The sequence below is a fragment of the Balaenoptera physalus genome (genome assembly GCF_965194825.1).
Source record: "Balaenoptera physalus genome assembly, chromosome: 7".
Taxonomy (NCBI): domain Eukaryota; kingdom Metazoa; phylum Chordata; class Mammalia; order Artiodactyla; family Balaenopteridae; genus Balaenoptera; species Balaenoptera physalus.
In genome coordinates, this window is record NC_138886.1 from 95,059,757 (window position 1) to 95,086,972 (window position 27,216).

Here is a 27,216-nt window from a genome sequence, read left to right on the forward strand (position 1 = left end):
GGCAATGGAGGTAGGAGAGCAGAAGGCCGGTTGTAAGGAAGATAAAAAAATAAGACAGGAGCTAAATAAACGGATAAAGAAATTGAAGGTAGAGGGGAAGGAACCAGAGGGCTAAGAACGAAGACATGGCAGGCGGCTGGAAGAACCTCTTCTCTAATCAGAAGGAAAATTGTATGGAGACCAATGTAAATTCTCTCAGACTAGGAAAGAAGTCCTCAAAACTACATATGATGCTGTTTCTATTCATAGGAAAATAGTAATCTTACCCTGAGCAATGAAGTTCCTCTCAAACTTCTGCAGAAATTCCAAGTAAAGCACATCATCTGAGGTAAGAGCTTCTTCTCCAACTACGGCTTTCATGGCCTGCACATCCTTACCAATAGCATAGCATGCATACTAAAGAGGAAAAAAGGTTTACATGAACCTTTATAAATGGTAACGGTACTCTGGGCATTATAAGTGTATTGCTGTAGCTATCTTCACAGTATTTCACATTATTTCCAAACATAATTCACATATGCAAGTATTGGAAAGACTTTATTATACAGCAGTCTCACTAAGGAAGGAGTCTTCAGGCATGCAATACATAGACATTACTAACACTCTACAAAAAATACACTCCCTCAATATATCAATGAGCTTCCATTTTGTAGAGCATTTAAAAATCACAACTTACACAATAGGAGAAATCCATCTCTAAATTCTATTCAAAAAAAATATCTGGGTTATCAGTAGGTTTATTTATCATGTCTACTTTAAGGTCAAATGTATTTTTCTTTAATTATGCTTGGTATACAATCTCAGGACTATAGAAACCAAGGATTTCATAGAATATACACAGCTGTATCCCTTAGCGTTCTGGTGATTGCCTAATATGTTAAACAAAAAATTAGTTAGAATAGTCTTTCAGAAATACTCTATAATAAAGGTTACTAATAAAAACTTAATCGTCTTATGCCTTTTTTCTTTAAAAACTACCTCATACAACATTAGAGGTGGGTTTCAAGCATGTGATCTTTAATCTTTGTCATGAGCAGTTATCCTTATGAAAAAGACTGTTTGGCTCTAATGAATGTTTCTGTATTCCAGTATTCTATATTATATATTCTATATTAAAATTCTACTTTGATGGGGGGAGAAGAAAAGTGATATGGAAGAAAGACAAGAGGTATAAGACAGCAGCATGAACTGAGAAAGTATTCATTTCTTTGAACACAATCCTGGAGAAAACATACGTACCAGCTGGTTAGATACATCGGCGTGATCCTTTCTGGTCATACCTTCTCCAGTAGCAGACTTCATTCACTGAGACAACGAGGGCAGCACATTAATAGGCGGGTAAATCTTGGGTAAAAGGGGAAGGGGGAAAATATTATATTTAAGTACAAAATTCAAGCTTTACTGGTAGTAAAGGAGGATTTTGAAACTCATTTTTATTGCTTAAATTGCATAAAACTGCTACATTTGTTTCCTAGATGATTCCTAATATCTCTTCCTGGTAAGAAAAGGAAGTCAGAAACATTTTACAGGTTAAGATTTCTTTTTGAGAATCAAATCCAAAAAGTAAAATCTACAAAACAGTACAAGATTCTATTAAAAAACTGAATTTTCAACATCTGCCTACAATAGCAAATCCAAATGGTCTTCTGAACTCTGACTCATAAAATCACACATAAAAAGATTAACAATAATTTCACCTAAAAGCTGATATCAGAAGCTGGCATCTACTAAAGAACCGATAAAAAATCTGTTTTTGATTATTCAGTCTTAAAAAAGAATGAAATCTTGCTGTTTGCAACATCATGGATGGACCTTGAGGGCACTATGCTAAGTGAAATAAGCCAGACAGAAAAAGATAAATACCATATAATCTCACATATATGGGACCTTAAAAAACAAACAAAAAAATGTCAAGCTCACAGATAGAGAACAGACTGGTGGCTGCCTGAGGCAGGGGATGAGTGAGCCAAATGGGTGAGGGAGGTTAAAAGGTACAAACTTCCAGTTATCAAATGAGTAAGTCATGGGGATGGAACTTTCACAGCATGGTGACTATGTACGTTAATAATACTGTATTGCATATTTAAAGGTAGCTAGAAGAGTGGCTCTTCAAAATTCTCATCACAAGAAAAAAAGTGCTGTAACTATGTGAGGTGGTGGATGTTAAGTGGACTTATTGTGGTGATCACTCTGCAACATATACAAACATCAAATCATGACATTGTACACCTGCGACCAATGTAATGTTACCTCAATTATACCTCAATTAAAAAAATTTTAACAATAAAAGACAAAGAAAAAACTCTGAAAAGTCTGTTCTTGTATTAATAACAAAAGTGTGTGTGTTTAACAACGGGTGGGATCTAAAAACACTCCACGGAATAATGGCAACTAGACCCAGAGTTTTGTCCAGAGAGTAGTGAGAAAAGCAGTTTCCCAGCAACACAGGCTGACCTGAAGGAGGCTAGTACAGATACTTAGAAGGCCTTAAATGCCAATGAAGCACCTGAATAGGTCCACGTGAAAGTTTTCAAACTTGCTATTGCTATTATTATTTTTAATAGCAGCATCATTCTTATCCTGCAAATAAATCTCATTTTTTAACTAAGGAGTTAGAGTGGCTACAGTTCTGCATTCTTTTCTCTACCAGAATAATTTTTATTATTATATATATTATTATTATATGTGACCTGGAGGGAGTCACTCACTCTTTGAGACCTTGTTACAGGGAAGAACCAAATCTGACTACACGGTGGATCTGTTTCTTTGACTTTAACCTTTGCCTTCCGCTGCTTTTGTTCACTAAAAGGATACTGTCTGTACATAATGGCCTGCCTCGGGGAACCCTGTTCCTCTGCCTGAATGTTAAACCAAAGTGCCTTTGTTCAGGGAAACATACGGACTCTGTCCACCTGTGGATGGCTGCAATTAAAAAGAAATTAACACATCCCCTCCCTGAGGCTGGCCATTCCAGGGGATATTCGCAAAACTTATGGCCCTTTTACTTTACCTCCTCATCTCCTCCCCATCTCTGTGCTATAAAACAAACTGGCATCCAAACCCCGATAAGATGGTTATTTTGAGACTTTAGTCTGCCGTCTTCTCGGTCTGCTGGCTTTCCGAATAAAGTCGTATTCTTTCCCTCAATGCGTCATCTCTGATTTATTGGCCTGTCGTGCGGCAAGCACAGCAAGCTTGGACTCGGTAACAACCTTAGTTTATCCGGATGCGGGTGCTTTGTACCAGGTGAACTCTAAAGTTTTCCCTTCTGTAGATAAGTTTACCTCAACACGTTCCAGAAGGTAAAAGAATAATCTCTCCTTCTGCTTGATTAAAGTAAGCAAACATCTACCTAAAGTGCACTTAAAATATTTGCTTTCCAGACATTTATGTAATATATTCCGCCATGAAAATCTCAAGTTGTGGTCAATGTGTTGGAAAAAGTATGCACTTAATCAATATTTCCAGTTTGGGTTTATGGCCTCTTGGTGGAAGCAACTCAGGAGAGTCAAAAGCAGAAAGAGATAACCATCTCCGTGTGTCCCACCACCTTCTCCTACAGCAAGAGGGAACCCACCTGCCCCATGGCTGAGCACAACTACACCACACAGGAACTCACAGCGCCTGGCCCTGAAATCATCCGAAACCCAGGGCCAATGCAGATCTGTGAAACTGGGTCCTAAATGCTGCTTTTAATTGACATGCTTTTGTTATCTGTATTGTTTAGACAGCTGCAACGTAAGCATGATAGAAATATTATTGAAATCAAGTATTTTTCAAACACATTGCTAAAGTTATAGGCTTTTACTTTTTTTTTTTTTTCCCTCCTGCTTGAAATATTATTAATCTAGGATGGAACACAGCTCACCCTTCCTGTGCAGCAAAAGTACAGCTCAAGTTTCGCAATACTCTTTCTTTCCCAATCTTTCTAAATGATCAGGAAGAAAACATTTTAGAAGACATCTGGGAACATATCTTTTGCTGGCAAAGATGTTGAAAACAGAGAAAAAGTCAGAAAAAAATTACTTCCAATGACATCAAGACCGTATTTTGAAATTGTTACCGACCAGGGTTCTTGGCGTCCTTAAACAATAAAAATTGATCAAAGGCCAGACAAGAAATTCAGGCAAGGCTTTATTGGGGCCCCTGCTGCAGCAGGGGGGAGCGAGAACAAACAACAGGTTCCTTTGCTTGCGTGCTCCCTAAGCGGGGGCGAGCTTGCTGCTTATATGGCAGTGGTTCCCAAACCTTTTTGGCACCAGGGACCGGTTTCATGGAAGACCATTTTTCCACGGACCGGCAGGGGGTGGGGTGGGGGGATGTTTCAGGCAGTAATGTGAGCGATGGGGAGCAGGAGATGAAGCTTTACTCGCTCCCCTGCCACTCACCTCCTGCTGTGCAGCCTGATTCCTACCAGGCTGCGGCCTGGGGGTTGGGGACCCCTGTTATATGGCGTGAGGGCAGGGGTGTGTCCAGGGGTCGGGCCAGAAGGGTGGCTTAGGTGGTTTGCCCACCGCTTAGGTGGTGTTGTGTGCAGGGGGCACGTGCAGTACCCTGCTTTTGCTCTGGGATCTTCAAAAGTGGCAGTTGGGTTTTTTGGTCTCTTTGTATCTTTTGTCCAGAATTTGCCCCAACTGGGCGTGCACGTCGTTATTTTTAGTCCCATACAGTTTCTTTGTTATTTTGTTGCTCGAGGAGAGGTGTGTCGAGGTGCAAGCACTGCAACACTGCAGCAAAGGGCCCCAGGTCCCAGCAAAGGGTCCCAGGTCCCAGCCTGTCTCAAAATCAATCTATGGCTGTTGAAAACAATACTAGAACACTGCAAATAAAAGTATGTTATTTGATACATGGCACAAATTTAGTTCTGACAAATGAATTGGCTTCTAAACTTCAAGAGTAACACAAAAGAAGAAAATGAAGTATGGTCAGTGTTATTAAGGAATGCCTCAAAGGAGTGCTGGGTAGTGGGCATATTCTATTAGCAGCTTCAAGGAATGAAATAAATTAATGAAATTAAAGGAATTAAAGTATTTAACTGTGAGTCTAGACTGTTTCAGGACTACTGGGAGAATAGCACTAACCCAGTGGCCTCCTGTATATGTTGAAAATAGTAATATGCAAATTGGGTCATTTGTACAAAATTTAGGAAGATTTCTCATTAAGAAGTTCCATTGACTTAAAGTGATCCCAATATGTGTTCAGTTCAACATTAAACTACTTCAAATGGTAGGGAATTCCTTTAACCTACTGTTATGTTGAAGCCCTAACCCCCAGTACCTCAGAATGTGACTGTATTTGGAGAAAGGGTCTTGAAAGAGGTGATTAAGGTAAAAGGAGGCCATTAGGGTGGGTCCTAATCCAATCTGACTGGTGTCCTTACTAGAAGAGGAAATCTGGACACAGAGAAGCACCAGGGAAGTGTGCACACAGAGGAAAGGCCATGTGAGGACACAGCAAGAAGACAGTCATCTGTCAGCCAGGGAGAGAGGCCTCAGAAGAAACCAACCCTGCCAACACCTCGATCTGGGACTTCTAGCTACCAGAACTGTGAGAAAAGAAATTTCTGTTGTTTAACCATCTGAATGTGGCATTTTGTTACTGCAGCCCGAGGAAAATAATACTCTTAGCTTCTGGATTGGCCTGTGGTGGCCTTGCTGAGTGACTTGGATCAGTGAGTCCCTTACGGCTCAGCCACAATCCGTTATACTCATGACCCTCAGGGTCTCACAAGGTTTGTATGCTAGGTGGGTGCCACGTTCGCTACCACTCTCTAAGTCTGCCTTATTTCCAAAGTAGTTTAAGTTTCTCCTCAGACCATCACTGACCAGTCTAGTTCTGGCAAGCAGAAGGCACTCGGTGGCATTGTGGAAATTCAGGAAGTTTTCAAGTTTAATTGTGTCTGCTAGTTGAATTCCCGGAAGAGTATGTGTCTGAGAAGGACCACGATGGTACCTCCTAGCTAACTCAGACCATCCTTAACCACATTCCACACCGTCCGTGCCTAACAGACACTTGTTCACTGACTCAATTTTCAGGGCCAATTGTTCATTTCTAGGCCTTTCCATTCTTTCTAGCGCAGGCTCCTTGTTCTCTCCTATAGAGAGGGCCAGTCCAGAGGGGTCCTCTATGAGCCATCGCTCTTAAGGACTCAGGGAAATTACCCTGAGTCCTTAGTTTTGAAATGTGGCATCACTTATTTTTGAAATGTGACGGATTAAGCGCCTTACTAGGGAATGACCATTTCTTTTTTTTTTTTTTTTTAAATTGATTAATTAACTTATTTTTGGCTGTGTTGGGTCTTCGTTTCTGTGCGAGGGCTTTCTCTAGTTGTGGCAAGCGGGGGCCACTCTTCATCGCGGTGCGCGGGCCTCTCACTATCGCGGCCTCTCTTGTTGCGGAGCACAGGCTCCAGACGCGCAGGCTCAGTAGTTGTGGCTCACGGGCCTAGTTGCTCCGCGGCATGTGGGATCTTCCCAGACCAGGGCTCGAACCCGTGTCCCCTGCATTAGCAGGCAGATTCTCAACCACTGCGCCACCAGGGAAGCCCTGACCATTTCTTAGGTAATGAATGAAGGGCCTTAGTCGTGCCCTCCTCGGGAGCAGAGCCTCCAGAGCTTCAGAAGGACTTGGTGTGTTCTGTCCACCTTAGCGCAGGACCATGCTGGTATTTTCATGTAAGAAACTAAGGGTGTTAAATCAGATCATCTTATTAAAATAATAGAATATAAGATTGAAGGTAAGAAAGACTGAAGGAAAGGAAGAAAAAAAATCAGAACCAAAAGAGATAACAGTGATAACATCGCAGGCCTGAGTCACCATCCTGAGAAAGGCTTGCTGGTGTCTAGGCACCTGAAATTTGGGAGGGCTTTCACCACTCCCAGAATTGATAAGAGTGGCTCACTGCTGCCTAAGATGTTTATGCAAACAATGTGGTTGGTGCTGAACACTTGCTTTCCTTCTGGAATCTGGGATTTTGATATGTACCAGGGAGAGGGTGCCTACATGACCATCCCCCATAAAAGCCTGGGCTCCTAGGCTGAGGCTAAGCTTCCCTGGTTGGCAACATTTCACACATGTTGTCCTCATGGCTGGAGGACTTAAGCGTGTCCTGTGTGGTTCCACTGGCAGAGGACTCGAGGGAGCTTGCCTCTGGTTTCCTCCAGACTTTGGTCCACTTGCCTTTTCCTTTGTTGACTGTACTTTGTGTCCTGCTGCTGTAATAAATCACAGCTGTGAATATAACCCTAGGCTGATTCCTATGAGTCCTTCCAGTGAATCATGGAGCCTGGGAGTGGCGTGGGGGACCCCAATACAGGAGTGATCACGGAGAACTGCCAGAGGCAAAGAACCCAGAGTGGAATGCAGCCTGGAGACATTCCCTATAGGACACAAGTCACCTCCATGAGAACTGCACAAAACAAGCTCTTAACATAGCGTCCTCCTTTCCACCTGTCACAGATGGGCCTTTCATAATAACAGGAGATCTGTTCTGCATTTCCACACTTTCAAGTAACAATCACAGGTCACAGGAAGACGCGTGACACAACATACTTATATATTCCAAGCGCTTTATCTAGTAACAGGGCAACTCTACGAGGCTTTCTCAAGATTTGGCTCTTTCGGTGATTTCATTGCTTCTGAGAATGAGATTATTATCTTGTGCTCAATAAAACATACAAACAGATAAATGTGTTAATGTCTTTACTAACTGTTAGATTTGGGTAGACTAGTATAGGCTATGTGTGGTAGGATTAATTCTTAGATTTGCCAAAGTCCAAAAGAAGAGAGCCAGGTAAGCATCAAACCTCACACTTATCATCACAAGAAAAAGAATGTGTAACAATGTGAAGTGATGTTTGTTAACTAAACTTATTGTGGTAATCATTTCAAAATATATATATACGTCAGATCATTATGTTGTACACTTTAAACTTACACAATGTCATGTGTCAATTACGTCTCAATAAAACTGGAAAATAAATTTCACGCTAATGGTAGACATCTTGAACAAAAATTCCATTTTTAAATAATTTGTGAGGAAGAGTGAAAGCCACTGAGCAACTAAACCCTTCTGAGACATTCCGTATGGATTTTTAACCTCTTTCAAGAGGCTAACTGTCCATTTTAATATTAGGGAGAAGTAGACAATCCTGCAACAGTGGAATGAAAAATTCCTCCATTCAAAATTTTCTTCTCAAATCAGAATATTTAGATTTATCCTACACTATGTTTGTAAGGGAAACATACTTACTACCACAAGATTTTGCTCTCATTTATGCAAAAAATAGTAGCTCTCTTACAGTGTTTGTCACAATTCCGATTTCAGAGGAAGTGTTAACTTAAATAGGATTTAGCCAAATATGTTTAAAAATATGTCAAGATCGGGACTTCCCCGGTGGTCCAGTGATTAAGACTTTGCCTTCCAATGAAGGGGGTGCAGGTTCAATCCCTGGTCAGGGAGCTAAGATCCCACATGCCTCAGGGCCAGAAAAGCAAAACATAAAACAGAAGCAATATTGTAACAAGTTCAATAAAGACTTTAAAAATGGTCCACATCAAAAAGTTCTTTAAAAAAAATATGTCAAGATCAAACAGCTGTTTTTAAACTAACTGTGTATTTAAAGCTGTTTTGGTAGTTTTAGTGACAAAATAGAGATGCTTTTTTCTCAGCATTTTAAATTTGAGTTAGCAATGCTGTTAAACCAAAATGATTAGGGTCATACGGTTCACACTGTAATTTCAAAATTAACTCTTACACAAGAGAAGTTAATCTTAGAATAGGACAAAGAAATATATATTTGAAAACTAAGTTTAAGTAAATGTGAAATAAGTCCTTTGCAACATATAATTGCCATTTCCTAAGAAAAGTAAAAGGCTGTGTGTTAGTCAGAGCAGAGGTAAGACAATTCTCCATGGGTTTCTCACATTTCTGCACATCTTACAAACAGAAGCACCGACAGCCCTTTATTCTCAGCTATCTTTCCAAGGATGTTTAGATAGAAAACAGCCTTGTAAGATAATGTCTTCTTCCAGAGGTAAGGGCAAGCATGCTTACCTCCCAAAAGACTCTGATTCCCTGAACTCTTGTATTATAACCCACTGTGTGTGCAGGCATCCATCTGGGCCTGTCCACACAGCCCCTGTGTGACTCAGGGTCAAGGAGAACCAAGGCAAATATTCGGATGCCCATGCTGGCTGCAGTGGTTTATGAGTAACCAAGTAAGTAATAGAGTCCTTTGTTTCTGACCCATAAGTCTTCTGTCTTCTACCTGCATCCATGGAAAACGGCAGCTTAACTTGTTGCAAATAGGGCAAAATCTCAGATACTCCAAAGTTCTGGATGGAAAGATTAAAGTTCATCTCTCAGAAGACTTACTATAGAATGCATATGAAAAGGTCTATGACTAAATAATCTATTTATTTCAGGTCACTATGCAAACATTTATATATTTTAACATATTGATCTGCTCAATATGTTAAAATATATATGTATGTTTGTGCTCTTTTGTATTTTATTGATGCATGATTAGAAATTCTTCTTTGTTTCCTTTTTAAAAATGGTATGTATTGCATTGTTTTTTTGATAGAAAATAACAATGAAAAAAATGTAGTCTGTGGTCTCACTAGTCAGAAAATCCCTGGTGACATAAAAAATAAATAATAGACATAGGCACACTTGGCTAGAAAATTCAAATAGTACAGAAAAGCTTAAAGAACACAGAAGCCACTCTTTCCAACCCAGCACCAACTTAACCATTTTTATGGTTTATTAAAATTGTCTGGGCTTCCCTGGTGGCGCAGTGGTTGAGAATCTGCCTGCTGATGCAGGGGACACGGGTTCCAGCCCTGGTCTGGGAAGATCCCACATGCCGCGGAGCAACTAGGCCCGTGAGCCACAACTACTGAGCCTGCGCGTCTGGAGCCTGTGCTCCGCAACAAGAGAGGCCGCGATAGTGAGAGGCCCGCGCACCGTGATGAAGAGTGGCCCCCGCTCGCCGCAACTGGAGAAAGCCCTCGCACAGAAACGAAGACCTAACAGAGCCAAAAATAATTAATTAATTAATTAATTAATTAATTAAAAATGAATATCTGCTTTAAAATTTGTCTTTTACTTCTGCATTTACTGCTTCCCATAAATCCTTTCTTTTCAGATTTTCTGGTAGGAAACTCCACAATCTAAGACAGGGAAGGCATCAGGTTCCTGGTTTAGGCACGGTGGCCACCATCCCTCTGCCATGAGATCCTTCTCATCGTTAACAATGTTCTAGGGAAGCTGCAGCTTAGGTTCCAGGCACTGGGGGAAATGTAAGCAAATACTTCCTCCTTCCTGTTCCCAACAGGGAAGTGTGCTGGGCCCACAAGACTCCAGTCCCTGTCACCTGGGGACACCCTCCCCTTTTCTCTTCCAAAAGGGAAAGAGAAAAAGATCTACCATGGCCATAGTTAATCTTCTGAAGAGCAGATCAGGAGCTTATTTTTGCTTTAACCATTTAGAAGCAGGATCAACTGAAGTCACTATTGTGAACTGATTACCATTCATTTTAAATTAAAATGTGACATAATAAAAAGCATGCATCTCGTTAACTGTGTGTCGCATTTGCTCAGCTCTAAATTTTGCTACACCATATTCTATTCATGTAATTTCAGTCTTTGAGTTTGTTTCTGCAGTAAAATTTCCACCTACATAAAATTTTACAGAATTGAAGAAACATGTTATGTGTACAGCCAGATCTTTATCATTTCAAAATGTTTATATCCATACTTCAGTATGCTTTGATGATCTTATTTTTAACCTCAGAGTACAGGTTGGACTCTTTAGATATGCAGATTAATCTATGATCTTGTCATTTCAGAGTCACAGGCAATGATGGTATCATTCACCAACCAATTGCTAGTGTCAGGAAGCAGACTTTTCTTCTGCCCTATTAGGTTTAGTAATTAGGGGCCTGCAAATCAAAATGACAAAAGATAGTTTAACAGGAGAAGAAGTTTATTCATATATATGGGAGGTAACAAGAGAAGTAACTATCTCACTAAATGTTTAAAGTTAGAGGTTTATATATCTAACTTAGCAGAGAAAAGGAAAGTGGAAGAAAGGACTTCTATTCTTTTAGAAGAATAAATGAACGATAAGTAATTTTGTGATTATTTTGTGCCTGCACATTCAAGGGGTCTTTCCTTCTTCTATGCGAATCTCCCCAGAGAGGGGATTTGTGGTAGGTTTACTCTTGATTTCTCTCCTGGGAGTAGACCTGTCTTGAAGAGGGAATCATAGAAGCCTCATTTCTCAGAAATGTCTGCTTTTAGTCAAATAAGGAAAGCTCTTTCTGCATCTGTTGATTCCCAAATGTTTTGAGCTTAAAATAATGTCCATACCAACTCTGAGGGTCCAGCTGGGTCTCTAGGCATTCCTCCCTATATGTCCTCACTTGTAATGCTGTGAGGCAGTGCCTACTCTACCTTGTACAGATAAGGAAACTGGCTCAGAAGGACTCAGTTACCTGCCCCCGGTGAACAACTAGCCAGTTGCAGAGCTGGATTATTACAAGGGACATCTGAATCCATAGCCCAGCCTCTTAGCCCTTTGAGACATGATCACTCAAGAGATCTTAGAGGGCTTCCCTGGTGGTGCAGTGGTTAAGAATCCGCCTGTCAAGGCAGGGGACACGGGTTCGAGCCCTGGTCCGGGAAGATCCCACATGCCGCAGAGCAACTAAGCCCGTGGGCCACAGCTACTGAGCCTGTGGGCCACAACTACTGAAGCTCACATGCCTAGAGCCCATGCTCCGCAACAAGAGAAGCCACTGCAATGAGAAGCCCGTTCATTGCAACGAGGAGTAGTCCCCGCTGGGTGCAACTAAAGAAAGCCCATGCGTGGCAACAAAGACCCAACACAGCCAAAAATAAAATAGAACAACAACAAACGTTTAAAAAAAATAAGAGAGATCTTAGAGCTCATGTGATCCAACCCTCTTTATGCTATTGAATAAATTTGTTTACCTCACTGTCAATCACTAAATGGGGGGTCTTGGACAATTTTCTCAGCCCATTTGTGTCCCGGTTTTTCCATCTGTAAAATGATTACAGTACTCACTTCAGAAGCATGCTTTGAGGAACAGTGCCAGGCACATAGTAAGTGCTAAGTATCTGCTCTTATTATTATTTACTTTATAGACATCAACACATTCTTATAAAATATTCCAAGACTAAGTGTACAGAATAAAACATGTAAATCATCTCTTACCCACCTGCCCACCCTCTTCCCAGGGGTCACCATCAGTGGATGTGTTTCTAGTCCTTTACCATCATAGTCATACATATTTTTAATCTGTGCACTCATGAGCTGTCTTCATGCATTTTAACAGAAATGGAATCATATTTTTCAAATTATTCTCCAACCTCCTGTTTCCATTTAAACCACTCAAGTCTTATAGATCTTTCCATGTCAGAACATCTCAGTGTTGCTCATTCTTTTTTAACAGCTGCATGGTGTTATACTGAATGGACTTAAAATGATGTACCCTTCTGATATTGATAAGCTTCTAGGCAGTTGTGGGGCTTTTGGTTTTGTTTTTTTCATGTAGCTAGACAAGCCCTTAGTGATTATAGACATGTGGAAAAGCTAAAGAGAGCATGTTGTTCCAGAAAAGTTCACATTAATATACAGCAGAGACTCTTCTCTCATGATCGGCTTCGTGTCTCTCCAGCTCTGATAGATAGTATCATCTAAACAAACATTTGGGGTTTTTTTTTACCCATTTCTAGTGGGGCTGCACTTTTGGTTCCCTAACAACTTGCAGCTTCTGATCTGGGCAGAGTGAAGAACAAAAATAAAGGTGATGGTGGAGCTTGTGCCTAGGATGACACCCACTGGACTGAGATAATGAAACAGCCACTGAATGAGGCACGTTTGACCCTGGGGATGTCAGAGGTTTCTAAGGGAGCTTTTAATGGGCTAGTATCACAGGGTCACTTTTTAAAAACAGGTTCTACTTAAGTTGGACTGCATCTTTCTGCATGTTTCTTTCTACCATCCTAGTTTCCTTCCAAACCAACGGGATGACAGACCATGCTACAATAACATGAACATGTTGGTTTACATGAGGGAGCAGGGAGTTTACCCTTATCTGGGGAATTCTGAAATAGAGACTCCTGGAGGCACTATTTCTACCTGAATGTTTTGCACACTGCTAACGAATCACTTCTTAACTGCATGAGAGAGGAGTTTTTCTATGTACCATTTCAAATCAGAATCCGATGGTATTTTACCATTAGGCAACAAAAGATCATCAGTTTCCAAAATTTAGTGAAATTTACAATAATTGAAAAAAATTTTTGTGCTAGCAAAAGTATCCAAGAGAGAAGAATCCAAGCCAGGAGCAAATATATTATCAAATTATTCATGAAATAATAATGATAATGATGTTGTGTGTTTGTGGAGAGCTTCCCATAAATGACGCCTTGAACCAAGCACTTGGCTTAGATCACCTCACTTAATTGTCTCGACAGCGTAATCACTCTCACCTAAATATGAATTCAATCAGTCTGACTGGTTGAAATGCAAGGAAGAGTTCACTGATGTTCCCTGGTTTATAAAGAAAACTGCTTGTTATTACTTCTCTTCTGGATTATTTCACAGACATTAGATCGAAGTTTTAGAAGAAAATTCCCCATTTTAGTTTAGCAGATCTTCCCATGTTTTTATCATGTCTTAGCTATAAAAATTTCAGAAATGCAAATATATAATGTAATATAATATACTCTTTACAAATAAGTAAAAGCAAAGATTTATCTCATTCACAAAAATGCTAAAAAAGCAAGATAGCAGAATTAATGCTTTAAACTTAACACCTGACTACTACAGGCTACTACAGATGAATAAACGTCTATAGAAGACAAAGTACAGGGACTCCCCTGGGGGCGCAGTGGTTAGGAGTCCGCCTGCCAATGCAGGGGACACGGGTTTGAGCCCTGATCCACGAAGATCCCATGTGCTGCAGAGCAACTAAGCCCGTGCGCCACAACTACTGAGCCTGTGCTCTAGAGCCCGCAAGCTCTGCAACGTGAGAAAGCCACCGCAATGAGAAGCCCGCGCACTGCAACGAAGAGTAGCCCCCGCTCGCCTCACTATAAAGAAGGACTATATGATGAACAGCATCAAATTTATAATCACTGGGCAAACCATGAGGTACGATTTGAAATATACTAGAAATGGTCAGTGTCTTTCAAAATATCCCTTCTAGTCTTCCCCATAGTGTCGAAGGGGCCACCATGGCATTGAAATATTGATTTACTGTGAATCTCAAAGACTTTTCAATCTTAAGAAGTGTCTTTCTGAAATGGAACTACCCTTTGTGGCATTCTTTTTTTAAAAAAAGTAATTAATTAATTATTTTTTAAAATAGATCTTTATTGGAGTATAATTGCTTCACAATACTGTGTTAGTTTCTGTTGTACAACAAAGTGACTCTTTTAAGTCAGGGTCTCTCATCCGTTTATTCATCCAACAATATTACTTGAACCACAATTGCCAGCAGGCGCCGTGTAAGGCTCTGAAGAGGACGGGAGACAGAAGCAGAGCTTTCCTAGGAAAGCTCACATTTTCACCTCCTTTATTCTCACCTGAGAGCAGCTGACACAGAAAGAGCAGGAGAAAATGTTGATGTCTGAGTAGGTAAGAGGGAAAGGACAGAACACTCTCTTTGACCGCCTTACTATGAGCTGCCATGGGCTGGCTCTGTGGACAGAACATAAAACATGTGGCAAGATTGTGCTGGGGTAAGTGGTTTCTACATGGACTATTTCTAAGACAGTGTTATGCTCTTACAATTTCTCACTTTCATTGTATAACTGTCTCTGCTCTGAGTACATTTCAGAGAAAAATCTTAGGTGAGCATTCAAGTAAAGCAATGAAAATGTACTGCAGTGTGATCAAGCGGGTATTTTAGCGATTTATAATTATGCCTCTAACATATAAAATGCTCTACACTTCACAAGTTGGACTTGTTAGGAGGCAGATAAATTCATGAATGTGTGCAGTCTCTATTATATTTCTATCCTGGACTATTTTTCTTAAAGATTTTTATAGCTGCATAGGAGGTGATTTTAAGAAAAATACTTTGACTACTTTTTTCATGTTAAATACTCACTACAAATATTGTAGGAATATTCAAAGATAGAATTCTTCTGTTCACCTCCTGTCTTGAAGAAGCTTTTACTTTGTGTTTCTGAGTGACATAAAGTCTCTGACTTTGTGTTTGAACGTGACATAAGTGTGGTAGGTGTCCTGATACAAGGATGGCATTTTCGGTTCCGTGCCTGTCTCTCAAAGGTTCAATGAAGCACAGAGGAGCAGGTGACTTCCTTACTGTTTCTGTGTGGGCTCTGCCTGTCCCATCACTGAGTCTGCCTGTCATCCTCGTGCAGATGGGCAGGCAGTTTACAGGCCCCATGGGGTCTGTGTCCTGGCTTCAATGTTGGACCCATTAGGAGAGCCCTGGGGGACCACATGAGTTGCCCGCAGGGTCCTACCTGAGCTCAGGGGAGCAAAGGGGGAGATTGAGGGCAGTGAGAGCTCTCAGCACCGCTGCCCCTGGGCTCCCTCCCTGGAGGTAGTGATGAATGCCCAGACCTAAGAGCCTTCTGTCCATGTTTGCTGCACATATAAACTTAGTGAGGCAGTGATGAATTTGTGGAGAAAACAATATTTTTTTAAGTCCAAAGAACTAAATTAGAGTCCCTGACCTGTTGTGATTCCAACTTTGTATACATCTCTTAATCTCCATGAACCTCCATTTTTCTGTGCAAAAGAGAGGTAACAGTGATTGCCCTGACTACCTCCACGATGGAAGATGTATTGGTGTTTTACGTACAATGAAAAACTATACAGGAGTTCCATGGCCGATGGTTTGTAGAATGAGGCAAGGTAGAATAAAAACAGTGACAGAAGGAACAAAAACAGAAAGACGGGGTGTTCTTTTCTTTTAAACAATAATGAATTCACTGAGGAGTCTGAAAAGTTCCAGGAGCTGGGTGCTGCAGAGCCCAGCGGACACCATGGAAACCTCAGCGGGATGTCCAGTGTTTCAATGTTGCATCACCGTTAACTAATAGGAAGCCAGTTTCCTCTCCCTAACTTTCGGAGAACTAAGGATTGTATATTTTGGAAAATAAGGTTGAAAATGAGAATAAAGAGTGAAGATGATCGGATTGTAAATTTTTTTTTAATTTCCTATTTTCCTGCTGCCTCAACACCCAGGGGACCAGGTGCGTGGGTGTGCCCAGGCTGGTTCCTGCCGCAAGATTCCCTTTTTGCCCTCCCCGACTGTGACTTAGACATTCCAAGAAACAATGAAATCTCCTCAAGCCTTGTTTCTGCTCCATCCAGACTTGCCCAAGGTCCTCACTCTCTCTCGACTCCCCACCTGCTAGGTGGCTGCTGAATAGTGAGGTGTGCCCTGTCTTCTCCTCTAGGACCTGTGAGTATAATAAACCCTGTAATTTCTTCTGCAGAAATATTGCAGTGGCCCTTAAAGACCCTACAAGGGGACTTACTCCCCCATTTACAATGATACTGGCAGCAAATGGAATTTTAATTCCAAATGTATGTAGTTTGGGAAAGCTAGATGATTTCCTATACAGACTATCTAGAAGGTTCTGTTGGCTCCTAGACACCCAATAAGCTATTAGAGAGTCTGCTTCCTGGACCTTGGCTCACAATAGCTCAGTTTCTCAGGCCCCATCTTTATTTTCATTCTCCCCATTTACACTGGCGATTATGAGTGTCAGCCATGCTTTATGACTAATAAAACCCTATTGTGTAAAATGCACTACAGTGAGGACCTTGCACAACAGGTGATTTAGGCATAAGAAGCTATCCTTCTGCTATATTCTTTTAAAATACTGAATCATTTTTTAAAACATGAATTACAAGCTGTCAGGGATGTCAGTCATGTACATGCAGATATGCAACTAAAACTCTGCAGGTGTATCCCTCAGATTGTTTAGTGCTTACAATTTATTTTTGAAAGACATTTTGTGCTAAGTGAATGTAATCTAACATATAATTTTGGTATATTTTACGAAAGGGACAATCATACTTCTCATTATTATCATTTAATTAATACGAAAAGAGTTAGTTTGGCTTTTGCTCAATTTTGAATGTGATTTTTAAATCTCATTTTATTAATTGAGATGAACTATAGAACTATGGGGGCTTCCCTGGTGGCGCAGTGGTTGAGAATCTGCCTGCCAATGCAGGGGACACGGGTTCGAGCCCTGGTCCAGGAAGATCCCATATGCCACGGAGCAACTGGGCCCGTGAGCCACAACTACTGAGCCTGCGCGTCTGGAGCCTGTGCTCCGCAACAAGAGAGGCCGTGATAGTGAGAGGCCCACGCACCGTGATGAAGAGTGGCCCCCGCTTGCCGCAACTAGAGAAAGCCCTTGCACAGAAATGAAGGCCCAACACAGCCATAAATAAATAAATAAATAAATAAATAAATAAATAAATAAATAAATAAATAAAATTAAAAAAAAAAAAGAACTGTGGTATATCATAGTATCAGCAATTCAGAAATCCTCAATGCAGTTTAACTTTCAACCTGTTCCAAGAGGATTTAAGGGCATCATAATGTCCCAGGGCTGTAAAAATTTGCTTGTGGTTGTAGTAACCATACGCTTATCTCACATACAACTTTTCAGTCTTAGAATTAATGGTTTTTGTGAATTAAAAATTATTCTGCAAAAATTAGCATAACTGTCCTTGCCTTTAAGCATCACTCTGGTGAACTGGTATTAGGAATAATGAGAAGAAACTTGTATCAACCCTGCCCCCCACCACTGGTTAAACTACAATATGCTCTATACACCGTGAATCACTTCTTTTAAGAAAGTTATCTTATGAGATGGCAGCTGCTTATACCTGGAAATGTAGAAAATACTTCACTCACAACGTTTATGGAGAATAACTGATGAGGAAACACCCAAGGCAGAGACAAATGAGACGGAGCTGTGCGCTCAGGGATGCACGGGCTGGGATGCAGGAACCGAAACTAGCACCAAGTGGCCCCTGACCTGACGTGATTCTGCAGGGAATTGCAGCAGATACGTTTGCTGGGAAATCAGGCAACGCTCAAGGAGGAGGAGGCTGCAGATTTGTAATTTAATAACGAGGAATTTAAACTGTTGCCACAAGAGGAGAGGCATCTCTGGTAGAGCAAACCTCCATGCAGAGGCCTGGACTTGGAAGAAGGCGGTACACTCTCCGGACAAGCAGGATGCTGGGCGGAACTTGGCTGAAGTTTAGGAAACAGGATGGTGAGAAGAGTCTGGGGAGTCAGGTCAGGGCCACTCTGTGAGGGGCCCTGAGTGTGAGAGTAAGGAAGGGAGACCGCAGTCCCCAGGCAAGGGGGTGCCCAGGGAGGCACGGGGGAGAGGGGGGAATATGCCCACCTTCTCTGGGGGAAGATGCCTCCCCCCTCCCCAGGCCCCACAGGGGTGGGAGGCGAGGCTGGGGGATTTGCTTCAGAACACAGACAGAATTCTATTGTTATAGACTGTATCTGAAATGAAGAAAATTAGTAATCAGTAATGAGTTAAAATAGAGATCATTTCATTTGGATTTAGACAAATCCTTAAAAGGTGCTACATACACATGGAAGTTCATTTATCTTCTGGTGCTGAGTCAGGTTTTGGTTTTAGTTTTGCTTGTTTTCCCTTTTTTCTAACCAGCCACAATGAAATCAGGGCTGGGGTAGAGTTCTCAGTAGCAGTGACTGCATTCCGGAGGGAGGGGCAGTGAGCAGGGTCTCACCTCCTCGCCTGGATGCAGCTCACCGAGCTCTCAGGGAGGAGGGCGAGCTCCCTGCGGTCTTCCGCGGTCCCGAGCCCTCGTCCTTCTCCAGCCCGAGGTCAGAGAGGTGAGCGGTCCCTCCTTCCTCAAGGGCACAGCCCTGCCTTCCCCTCCTCAGGAGTGTCTCCTGGGATGAGCCCTGGGTGTGGGGCCCTGAGAGGCTGCCACCGGCAGCTCCCTGCAGTACTAAGGGCTCCTCCCAGCGTTTGCCAGCAGCTTCCGTGCTGGTGCTTGTTAGGGCCGCTGGGCTGGGAGGACGTGACCCACAGAAATGTGTCATTTAGTGAATCCACAAAGTGGCATCACTCAGCCCGGGTTGTTAGGATCACATCCAGATGGCCCTCAGGAAGCATCTGATAGAAATTGGTAAGTGTAGGTCACCTGAAATGCACCTAGAGAGAGGAGATCCTGGGGCAGGGAAGGGCTTAGGGGATGGCAGAGCCAATGATAGCCAGACACAGGATAAGATAAGGCCTGGGTGGGTCAACAGGGAGACATTAGATGAAGTCATTAAGGGAGCTCAGGGTCAGGTCTGGTTTCTAACTGTGATACTAATTTTTTATCAAATCAAATCCTGGCCATGTACTTCCTATGTGGAGTGAAGGCTGCTTTAGAAACTGGCATGCTTTTATATCTACAGTACTTCTCTCACTTCCTGAACAAGTATTGGCCTGGGAGCACGTCAGTACCCTTTATTTTTGTGGGGTGTCCAGGCATGCAGTGTTCCATTTCCAGCAGCATTGGGAGAGACTGACACCACCCTCAGCAGAGGGAGCAGAGCTGTGTTTGAGGGGAAGCATCTCCAGTTATACAAGGTCAATTGGTTCTCTGTAAAAAGTGACAGTGTCCACGTGCAGTCCTAAGGGCCCTTTTATCCATCACACGTGACAGGTTGGCAGAGTAAAGACTCTTTTCTTCCAGCAGTGACGAGAATATGTTCCTGTTTTGATTTAAGTACATAACCAGAAACAGACTAAAAAGGCATTATAGAAACTATAGAAATGAGTCAAAGATCTACAACAACCAAGCGAACGCACCATCAAAAAAATGTCACATTTAAAAGGGTAGGAAACCTGTGGCATTTTTTAGTCACTTTTTAGTGCAGCTTGAGGAAAGTGGCAGCCAGATCCCCAGCCCCCTTTTGCAAACCTGAGAGAGAGCAGACTGATCTGCAATGTTCTAACCTGTCTGTGGGCTGCCTAAGGATTGGTCTTTTGACACCTAACTCAGAGTTCAGACAAACAAAAATGGCTCAGATCTCAGAATAAGGGAGCCATGGGAAGCAGCGGGTATGATTTGTAAAAACGGTTGCAAAGGTAACTATAGAACCACAGACACCAAGGACAAGAGATTACTGATTGAGGAGTACAATAGGACAGCTAAGGCCCCAAGAGTAAGCAAGAGTGAGACTCTTAGAAAAGCAAGACATTTAAAAGCAGATGTATAAATAGGAGAACTGGGGAAAAAAAACACACGCACTGGTCCAGAGACAACACAGGTCTGAAAAGACCCTAAGACATCACATTAGGCTGATTACAAAGGTCTTCCCCTGTGTAGAGCAAGTATAAGAAGACTGGGAGAGGTGGCTGTTTTTTAAAATGCCCAGTTTTCAACAAAAGATCACCAGGCAGACAAAGAAACAGTAAAACTAGGCTCATTCAAAGGAACAAAATAAATATCCAGACACCATACCTCAAGAAACAGGTTTTGGACTTACTGGAAAAAGATTTTAGAACAACTATCTTATGTATGCTCAAAACGTTAAAGGAATACACTAACAAAGAACTAAAGGAAATCAAGAAAACAATGAAATGAAAATGAAAATGAAAGCACAACTTACCAAAACTCATGGGATGCAGGGAAAGCAGTACTTAGAGGAAAATATAATGTAAAAGCTTACATTGAAAAAGAAGAAACATATCACAATCAACCACCTAACCTTACACCTTAAGGGACTAGAAAAAGAAGAACAAATTAAATTGAAAGCTCAAAGAAGGAAGGAAATAATAAAGATTAGAGCAGAGATAAACAAAGAGAGACTAGAAAAACAATAGAAAAAATCCATGAAACCAAGAGTCCGTTCTCTGAAAATCAACAAAATTGACAAATCTTTAGCTAGATTGACTAAGGAAAATAAAAAAAAGACTCAAATAATTGAAATCAGAAATAAAGACAAAGACATGGCTACATATTTAACAGAAATAAAAGGATTATAAGAGATTACTATGAACTGTACACTAAAAAACTGGATAATCCAGGTGAAATGGATGAATTCCTAGAAACACATAACTTACCAAAACTAAATCAAAAAGAAACAGAAAATTTGAATAGACCTAGTAAGGAGATTTAATTGGTAACCAAAAGTTTCCTGGCAAAGAAAAGCCTTGGACCAGATGACTTCATGGATGAATTCTACCAAATATTTAGAAGAACTAAGAAGAACCAACACCAATCCTCTCAAACTCTTACAAAACTTAAAGGAGAAGGAACACTCTCTAACTCATTCTGAGGCCAGCATTTCTCTGATACCAAAGCCACATAGACACTACAAGAAAAGACAACTGTAACCAACATCCTTTATAAACAATGATGCAAAAATCCTCAACAAAATACTGGTAAATCAAATTTAGCAGTATATTAAAAGGATTATGCACCATGACCAAGTGGGATTTATTTCTGGAATGCAAGGGTGGTTCAATATATAGAAAACCAGCAATGTCATATACAGTATTAATGAAGTGAAGGGGAAAAGCACAGGATCATCTCAACTGATACAGAAAGAGCACTGACAAAAGTCAGCACACTTACATGATAAAAGCACTCAAGAGACTAAGAATAGAAGAAACTACCTCCACATAATAAAAAGCCATATATGAAAAACCCATGCTGAACATGATAATTTATGGTGAAGGTTGAAAGCTTTTCCTCTAAGATCAGGAACAAGACAAGGATGCTAGATTTTGTCACTTCTGTTCAACATAATACTGGAAGTCCTAGCCAGAGAAATTAGGCATGAAAGACATCCAAATTGTAAAGTAAGAAGTAAAATTATCTCTGCAGACAACATGATTTTATATGTAGAAAACCCTAAAGATCCCCCCCCTCCAAAATTGTTAGAACTAATCAGGGAACAATGTTTCGGGATACAAAATCAATACACAAAAATCAGTTGCAATTCAATACACTAGTAAGGAACAATCCAAAAATAAAATTAAGAAAGCAATTCCATTTACAACATTATCAAAAAGAATAAAATACTTTGGAATAAGCTTAGTCAAGGAGGCAAAAGACTTGTACTCTGAAAACTACAAAACATTGCTAAAAGAAATTAAGGACACAAATAAATGGAAAACCATTCTGTGTTCATGGATTAGAAAACTTAATATTTTTAAGATGTCAATGTTTCACAAAGTGATCTACAAATCATTTTCAACAAGGGTACCATGTATTCAGAAAGGACAGTCTTTTCAACAATTGGTGCTGGGAAAATTGGATATTCACATGTAAAGGAATAAAATTGGACCCTTACCTTACACCATATACAAAAATTAACTCAAAATGGATCAAAGACCTAAACATAAGACCTAAAACTATAAAACACTTACAAGAAAACATAGTATAAAAATTTCATCACATTGGATTTGGCAATGATTTCTTGGTTATGAAACCAAAAGTACAAACAACATAAGCTAAAATAGATAACAATATAACATATAGCTATAAATGCTTACATTGAAAAAGAAGAAATATCAAAACATAACAACAGAATTTTAAAACTTGGATACATCAAAGAACATTATCAACAGAGTGAAAAAGGCAACCAATGGAACAACAGAAAATATTTGCAAATCATATATATGATAAGGGGTTCATATCCAGCATATATAAAGAACCTTGTACATCTCAACAACAAAAAAATCAATCTGATTTTAAAATGCACAAAGTACTGCAATAAACATTTATCTAAAGAAGATACACAAATGCCCAATAAGCACAGAAAAAGATGTTTGTTAGGGAAATACAAATCAAAACCATAGTAAGATACTACTTCACTCCCTTTAGATTGGCTATTTTTTTTTTTATTGGAAAATAAGATGTGTCGGCAAGGATATATAGGAAACTTCGTGCACTGCTGGTAGGAATGTAAAACAGTGCAGCCACTTGCAAGACCGTTATGGCAGTTCTTCAAAAAATTAAAAATAGAATTACCATATGATCCAGCAATTTCACTTCTGGGTATATATCCAAAAAAGTTGAAAGAAGGGTCTCAAGGTGATATCTGTACACTCATGTTCACAGCAACATTATCCACCATAGCCAAAAGGTGGAAACAATCCAAATATCTACCAACAGATGAATGGATTAAAAAAATCTGGGCTATACATACAGTGGAATATTATTCAGCCTTAAAATGAAGGAAAATCTGACACATGCCACAGAATGGATGACCCTTGAAAACATTAAGTGAAATAAGCTAGTTACAAAAGAACAAAAATTATATGATTCCACTTATATGAGGTATCTATTCAAATTTATAAAGCCAGTAAAATGGTGATTGCCAGCGCCTGGAGAAAGAAAGGAAATGGGGAGTTAGTTTTTAATGGGTAGCAAGTTTCAGTTTGGGACGATGAAAGAAGTTCTGATGGATGCACTTGGAGGGCATTGTGCTGAATGAAAGAAGTCAGACAGAGAAAGACAAACACTGTATGATATTACTTACACGTGGAATCTAAAACCTATAACAAACTAGTGAATATAACAAAAAAGAAGCAGACTCACAGATATAGAGAACAAACTAGTGGTTACCGGGGGGAGGAGGGCAAAAAAAGGGTGGGGAGTGGGAGGTACAAGCTATTGGGTGTAAGAGAGGCTACCAAGGATGCACTGTACGACATGAAGAATAGAGCCAATACTTTGTAATAACTGAAAATGGAGTGTAACCTTTAAAAATTGTATAAAAAATATACACAGTAAATATTAGTTGTTTTACCTCTCAAAAAAATTCTGAAGATGAATAGTGGGGTGATAGTGACACAACAATGTGAGTGTACTTAATGCCACTTAAAATACTTAAAAGGGTAAATTATATGTTATGTATATTTTACCACAAGAAAAATTTCAACAAAGTAAAAGTGCATTTTCATTTAGGTGAAATGTTAGCAATGAGACCCAGACTGATACAATGAGAAACAGAAAGTTTCCTGCCTATGAACTCCCTGTGGTAATGGGAAACTCTACTCGTCCCAGCCACTGCTGCAGATTTCCTGGGCACTCTGGGTGGGTGCCACCACGCCCACCCTCAATTTCATGTCAGTGACACAAAGCCCATTGCGACTGTACCTTGTTTGGTGTCACGCGGTGGCAGGACAGGACAGGACAGAATTTCTCAGTTCTTACCAGGGAATATAGTCATCATCAACTTCACACAGTGAGAGTCTCAAATTGCCCACAATCTTATCTAGCTCTTGCCAGCAGGAACACCTTTTTTATCTTAAGGTAATGAACTCTGAATCATGAATACAAATCAAGAGCTGAACGACGGAAAGTTACACACCCATGATTCAATCAAGATAAACGCCGAGAGGCCACGTGCTCCCACCTCCTGTGATTTGGATGCTTATATTACCCAGCTATGATGAGCGAGCCAGTTCTGACTGAAACTGCTTCCCACTGAAAACGGGTAGCGGAAAGTCTCCCAGGAGATTGTCTGTTAGGCAGCTTCCCCACTGTTTCTTGGGGAACACAGTGCAGTAAACAGATCATCTCAGGGGGCTGTCAAATAGACAAAACAGGAGTGAAGGTAACAAAATCAGCCCTTAGCAAATAACGTAAACTGGTATTAAGAAGAAGAAAATGGTGGTTGAAAGAAAAGTGTTACTTGAAAGTAATAAAGCCAAAATCAGGAGAAAAAAGCAGAAAGCAAAACCAAAGTAAGTGTAAATGAGAAAATAAATTAAAATGAAATTTGAAAATGACCTAACAACTTTCTAATAGAGAGAACTGAATCCAGTCAAGCTCTTCAGGCTCCAACCTGGAGGCAGGTAAAGTGAGGTGTGAACAATCAAGGCCACTTGCTTCTGTTCTGCAGGTGACAGCTGAGCTAGGACCCTTACCTGTGCACCTCTCCCCTGCATCCTCCTTTCATCCTTCCTCCCCTTCCCTGGTTGATTCTTGGCCTAAGGTAGTTCTTGAGGACCAAGCATTGGGTTCAGATTGATTTAGGGAATGATATACATCTTGATGCATCTTGAGGGCTTCCTGTGACTGAGGAAAGGACCAGTAAAGGACAAAGACTCAGGAAAAACTGATGCTCAGAGAGGTTGTGTCCAGATAAGAGGGCAGAAAAGCAAAGCCTGGCCTGGAACTGCTCTGCCTCTCATTTCCCTGAACCAAGACGCCCCAGGTCCTGAGCTGAGCAAGTCCACACCCCTTTATGAAGCAGGGAATGCGTTTTGTCCAACGCTGAACTCCTCATCGCTGGCTTCCAAACCTGGCAGGAACATCTGTGTCTATTCTACATCTCACTCCCAGTAGGGAGACAGAATTCACAAAGGCACCAAACAATCCAGCATCTTTGTTTCTATGTGGAACCTTGAGCAAAAATGGCAGATCCCTAAGAACAGAGCCACAGCCTGGGCTGGGACAACAGCAAAACCACAGCACATAGGTGTCCATTCAGGGTCCTGAGGTCAGCAGTTCTCCAGGTCTTTTCTGACCACTGCCCTTGGGTGCACCCTCACCTCCTAAACCCAGCCCTGAGGTGACCCAGACTTGCCTCTGCCCCACCAAGAACACGACTGCGTTGTACAGTCTTCCTCCCTCTCATCCTCTCTTTCTTCTGTGTGCTCTGGGAATCTATCTCACTGCACGTAATTAATCATAATAATAAACAGGAAAATAAAGGGCTACTTCAATCATACCTTAGAATATTCCAGAGTAACACAGAAATTGACCATTGTGTAACTCTGAGCCTCAGTTTCTTCGTCTGTAAAATGAAGACACTCATGGAGAAAGATTAAATGATATGATGCACCTGAAATGCTTAAAACCATGCCTGGCTCACAATAAACACTCAGTAAATGTCAGACACCAACCACGGTTCTTCACCTTGACACAAACTCCATCCTCCCTTTCTAGATGCCACTCCTTGTAGTACTCAGGGGTGTTGTTTGCTCATTTTCTCACATTCCATTTGCCATGGTGTCCAGAGCATTTCTTATCAATTTCTCATCAATTCCAGATTAATCTTCTTCTTCCCTTACAAAAAGTGGGCACAACAAACAAAATGAGAAAGTGCCTCTTTTCCTTTACGATAAGCATCGTTTGACTATAGCCACCTCTGTCCTTCCAGGCCACTGTCATGTTCACGTTGAGATATATTGGAGTTCTTACTCCGGAACCTGTGAATGTGAACTTATTTGGAAATCTGGTCTTTGCAGAAGTCATCAAGTTAAGATGAGGTCATGACAGTGGACCCTAATCCAATATGACCTGGGTCCTTACAAGAAGAGAAGAGACATGCACAGAGGGAAGATGAAATAAAGACACAGAGGGAGAACACCCCATGACAGTGGAGGCAGAGATTGGAGTGATGATCTACAAGCCAAAGAACTCCAAGAATTACTGACAACATCATAAACTAAGAGAATGACCTGGAAGAGATTCTCCCGAGACCCTTGCCCTGCCCATGCCCTGCCAAGACACTGATTTTGGACTTCCAGCCTCCAGAATTATGAGAGAATAAATTTCTGTTGTTTTAAGCCCCTCAATTTCCAGTACTTTGTTACAGCAGCCCTAGGAAACTAATACAGGGAGAGATTTAATTCCTTTCAGTTTAAAGGTGCCCTGTACTGTTTGACAGGGGAGGGTTTTCAAAAGACCCTAGATATCACAGTCAGGTTCCTTTAATAAGTGACTCATGTATTTATTATTTATTTCATCTAAGGATACAAAACTTATTGGCGATGTAATTCACTGACCATTTCACTTATTATGACTTGGGTATATATGGATGAAAAAGTGTTGCCACAGTAATTTTGCATTCCATTCTGACGATATTTTTTGGTAACTCTCAAATTTTCTTCCAATATGTAGGAGCTTTTCCTATGTCTGAATTTTCCATCAGTGGGAACTTTAGCTAATAAAGCATTTGCTGCAGCATACACAAGAGCTCCCCAGGGATCTCTTTCCACTGCTCAAGTGATTTTTCTCTTCTCTCTCTTCTAAAAAAGAAGGATACTGAATCATTAAAATGTTCAAAGCTCTGAGAGGGAGATAAGCCATTCAGGTTGAATGATTAAGAACATTAAAAAACACAAAAGAGAAGACAGGAGTTCAAATCCAAATAAACTTCATTTGTCTAA

At 40.9% G+C, this 27,216-nt stretch overlaps 1 protein-coding gene across 6 annotated transcripts in view; it reads right to left on the reverse strand.

The window, feature by feature from the left end:
* Positions 1-27,216, reverse strand: part of LOC309664467 (contactin-associated protein-like 3) — a 124,150-nt gene that overhangs the window by 3,123 nt on the left and 93,811 nt on the right. For 2 of the 6 annotated variants that reach the window (XR_014265765.1, XM_082469949.1), the window contains exons 4-5: positions 1,240-1,344; positions 267-396 (exon numbers count right to left, since the gene is read on the reverse strand). Coding sequence is in view for 5 of the 6 variants with exons in the window: in XM_082469949.1 (XP_082326075.1) it covers positions 1,303-1,344 (42 nt within the window). In the remaining variant the exon portion in view is untranslated. Of the gene's footprint in view, positions 1-266; positions 397-1,239; positions 1,345-7,101; positions 7,215-12,000; positions 12,071-27,216 lie in introns of those variants that run through there. The other 4 variants (XM_082469946.1, XM_082469945.1, XM_082469947.1 and 1 more) reach the window with 4 other exon arrangements.